The 4003-nt window shown below is 35.9% G+C and overlaps 1 protein-coding gene across 1 annotated transcript in view; it reads right to left on the reverse strand.

Annotated features, from left to right (window-relative positions):
- mcf2l2 (MCF.2 cell line derived transforming sequence-like 2) overlaps window positions 1–4003 on the reverse strand; it is a gene marked incomplete in the record, with an annotated part of 113411 nt that overhangs the window by 42948 nt on the left and 66460 nt on the right. Inside the window, 4 exon segments of the mRNA XM_014008047.1 lie at window positions 271–363; window positions 1656–1796; window positions 3152–3232; window positions 3816–3938. Of these exon segments, the coding sequence (XP_013863501.1) occupies window positions 271–363; window positions 1656–1796; window positions 3152–3232; window positions 3816–3938 (438 nt within the window).

Below are 4003 nucleotides of genomic sequence, written 5' to 3' on the forward strand. Positions count from 1 at the left end.
AGATAGAAGAGTTTGTTGAATCTGACGTGACATGTTCGTACGAACCCTTTGTACGAACAAAAGTAAGAGAAATTTAGGATAAGAATACGAACATGTTCCTGCATGAGGCCCAGTGTCTCTAAGTGGTGACCAGGGTGGTTTTATTGCCAGTTCAGGATTATCAGAGGCCTACATCTTCTCCTTCCTTTAAAAACCCTGTTGAGGCAGCCACGTTTTACAGAAAGAAAAATTTAACGAAACATTTGTCTCACTCGGTTCACAACAACGTACCTGAATGATGTACACTTCTTCTCTGCCGTTGTACCACACCTCAAACTTTTTGTTGTCTCCTTTGACGTTCTCCGTTATCCCCACAGCACTCATCTGAGGAGACAATGAGAAACTAAGATGCAGAAACAGCGGGGGACACCGTCAAGATGCACCTGACCAAAACTAATCATAGAGTCATTTGTGAGGCTTTCTTTAAAATCAGTTTAACCTTAAATAAAACTTGGATCACTCTGGCCTGTAAAAAAACCTCAAAAGAAATTGAGAAATTTAGTTCAATATTTAGCTTGCAACTTAAATATTTAGCTAGCCACCTAAATATTTAACTTAAATATTTAGCTAGCTACCTAAATATTTAGGTTGCAACTTAAATATTTAGCTAGCCACCTAAATATTTAACTTAATATTTAACTTGCTAGCTAAATATTTAAGTTGCAACCTAAATATTTGGATAGTTTGCTAAATATTTAAATAGCTGGCTAAATACTTAAGTTGCAAGCTAAATATTTAGCTCAAAACTAAATATTTAAGTCACAAGTTAAATATTTAGCTTGTTAACTAAATATTTAATTTTTAAGTTAAATATTTGGTTTATAAACTATGACATTTATAAAGGTATGAATCATATGGTGAAACACTGACTTTGAAAAATAAATCTGTTCTTTTTTTTTATAAAAGGCTAAATAAAACAAAAATATTGGTGGTAATTTTTGACTGTGTAACTTTACGAATGGCACCCCATAGAACCTATTGTACATGTTTTTTGGTTTTTGGATTAGGCACAATGTGGAGTCCATCATGTCACACTGGGATATACTGTTGATCATTTGTCAAACTCAAGGCCCACTGGCCAAATGTGGCTCACAGCCTTTTATGTGGCCCGAGAGCTTCAAAGACATAAAAAATGTCCTAAATGAGCGTGTGCTGCTTTAAAGCCAGCACTGACAACAAACTGTCAATCATTTCACCTGTGAAGTGATGGCATCCTACCACTAGGTGGAGGTGCACATGGTCCAAAAATAGCCTACAGCTGGCAAAATTCACCATGTAAAATCTCCATTTCATTGAACTTCTGTCGGCTACTTTTGCTGCCTCCCAGTTGTACTCTGAAGAGGGAATTTCGTACTTATAAGTCGTAAATTTAAACTGGAATACACCTCCAGTAGAAACTCAACGTTGGAAAGTGGGAGAGTTCAAAATTCAAGATGGCAGCTATTCACCACAGCTAACAGTAAGTAAAACTCTCTTATTTTTTACCTTTAATAATATTTTGGTATTACTTAATTCACATTTAATCAGTCGTACACACAGTAGTTTTCAGTTTTCGCTGTTTTTTTCACTTCAAAGTGAGCCAATCCCACTTCCACACAGCAGCTGCAGAGTCTGACCTTCAGTAAGTGTTTAAAGCTGTAGGTCGGCGTCTTCTCGTGTCCCTCTGCGCTCTCCTCTCGTTTCTTACAGAACAGCAACATTTTGTCATACAGAAACAGGTGCCTCTGCATGGGCTTAAATCTTGCCAGGTCCTTCACCTGAAACAAGAACATTATTTCTTATTCCATGTACTGGAGGCTTTTTCAGCTTCACTGAAAGGAGTCCCAGAATAAAATTCTACTTAGGGGCTATTACCACCTGGGTCTGGTTATAGTGGACAGCCATGAGCTGAAAACGTAAATGTTGATGCATGATGTGACTGTGTCATGGTGGGCCTGTACTGAAAGTGTACAGCTTAAAAAAAAACTTGTTTCCATCATGAACTGTGAAATTAGCTTCCCCTGCTGAAAATTAGTTCAAGATATAAGTTAATATAAGTTATTTTGCTCATCCTGATAAAAAAAACCTTTGTTTAAAATGATTCATTTTCTGTGTTCACAGCTGGATTAAGGTGAACTTAAACCAAATCTACTAGCAGCTCTGACCTCTTTGTACAGCCATGTTTTTTTTTACTCATAAAGCTCCCTGGTGAAAATAAAATGTAACTCATGTGGTACGTCCTCTACCAAAATGCGTTAGCTTAACCATAAGCCAACTGAGCATCTCTCCATTGCTTTTGTATCACTTTTAAGTACTGTAACTAAAACACCTTTAATATATTCACTGCAAAAACTGTCCATCTCACCAAGTTTTAAAACCTTATATCCAGCCGAAAAGTCTTTTTGATCTTGTTTTGAGACTGATTTACTAAACAAGGACTGACTGTGTAAGAATAATAATCTTGTTTTCAGAATGTGTAAGATTATTTGTCTTGTTANAGTTTTTGCAGTGTTTGAAGTAATAAAATATGAATGTGACCTCTCACACTGAACCAAGGATTAACCTCCAAAGCTATAGATGTACTGGTTAAAATATTTGCAATAATTAGTCAAAAATAAAATTAATAAATACCTTATCTACTTATCCTTTATATGAAATATCTGTAATATAATCTTTTAAGATATTTTTTGCAACCATTTTTGAGCAGTAGCAACAAAAAAATGATTTTGAGCCAAAAAGCCTTTATTTTACTGCAAGCTAGCAAAGTCGTTTTTTCCCAGTTGGTAAATGTTAAAAACCAATTGCTGGTTTCTTCTTTAAAACGACATGAAATATCCTCATTAGAATAACTAAAAATAAAATTCAGACTAAATATTAACAAGTTATCGCCCATGATATCAGGATGATCCAGATATCAAAAAGCAGGAATCTAAAAACGTTCCGATGTCATTTTGACCAAATTTGACTTAATCTTCAGTTTGATATGATGCGTCACATATTTGAAATAAAAATTGTAACAAACACTGTAAATGTGCAAAAGCATTATTCATTTTATATGTTAACTTAAGACAAAAACACTGACATTCAATAACTGATAACAGAGTCTAAGTAAGGCTGTAAGGTGTGGATGTACCTTGCTGTGGCCCTTCTTGTGGTCAGTCCATACGTTAAAGGATCCCTGCATCAGCAGCTTCCCCAGTTCACTCAGGTTTCCCTGTGAACATTAAAAACCATGACGTCAGACTTTTACAGCAGACAAAGGTTAAACTCACAGCAGTCAACAGCTGCAGCCATGTTTGTGCACAACCCCTCGTGAGAGGATTCAACTATAGATCAAATCCATAAAGATAAAGATAATTTGTTTGTATTCTATCACTAAATAAAATACGTTTCTGCACCAAATGGGTCAAGCTTGAGCAGAATGTAAAAATCTGATCATCGATACTGTTCATCCACTTTTACATTCAGTGTCACCGTTCCTGTGATGCGACCCCTCTAACCACTGCTCCACAGTTTCGTTTTAAATTTAGGAGATTTCATTACAATATACTGCAGTACATTACAATACACTTCAATCACTCACCCATTCACACACTTAAAACAGACAACAGACTCTCACATTTTTCTTAAAGGTAATTAACCAAACATCTGTGTTTTTGGACTAATCAAACTTAAATAATTAGAGAGAAAAAAACAGTTTAACCAGATCCTAAATTTATTTTTGTGTTTTCTTCACTTGAAAACAAAACAAAACAAACAAAAAAAAAACGCAAATAAATCAACTTTTTAAAACTCACCTCAAATCCAGTGATGGCTATCTGGTGCATGGAGTCGTTGACGGACTTAATGATGTCCAACATGGTGGCTAAAGCCTCTTCCAACTCCACCATCCCCTCCCCCTTACTACACTTCAGCATTTCCTGATTGACAAGTAAAAAAAGGTGGCCAGGGTGGTGTGTGTGTGTGTGTGTGGGGTGGGGGTGGG

Source organism: Austrofundulus limnaeus, unplaced genomic scaffold (genome assembly GCF_001266775.1).
Source record: "Austrofundulus limnaeus strain Quisiro unplaced genomic scaffold, Austrofundulus_limnaeus-1.0 Scaffold47, whole genome shotgun sequence".
NCBI lineage: Eukaryota > Metazoa > Chordata > Actinopteri > Cyprinodontiformes > Rivulidae > Austrofundulus > Austrofundulus limnaeus.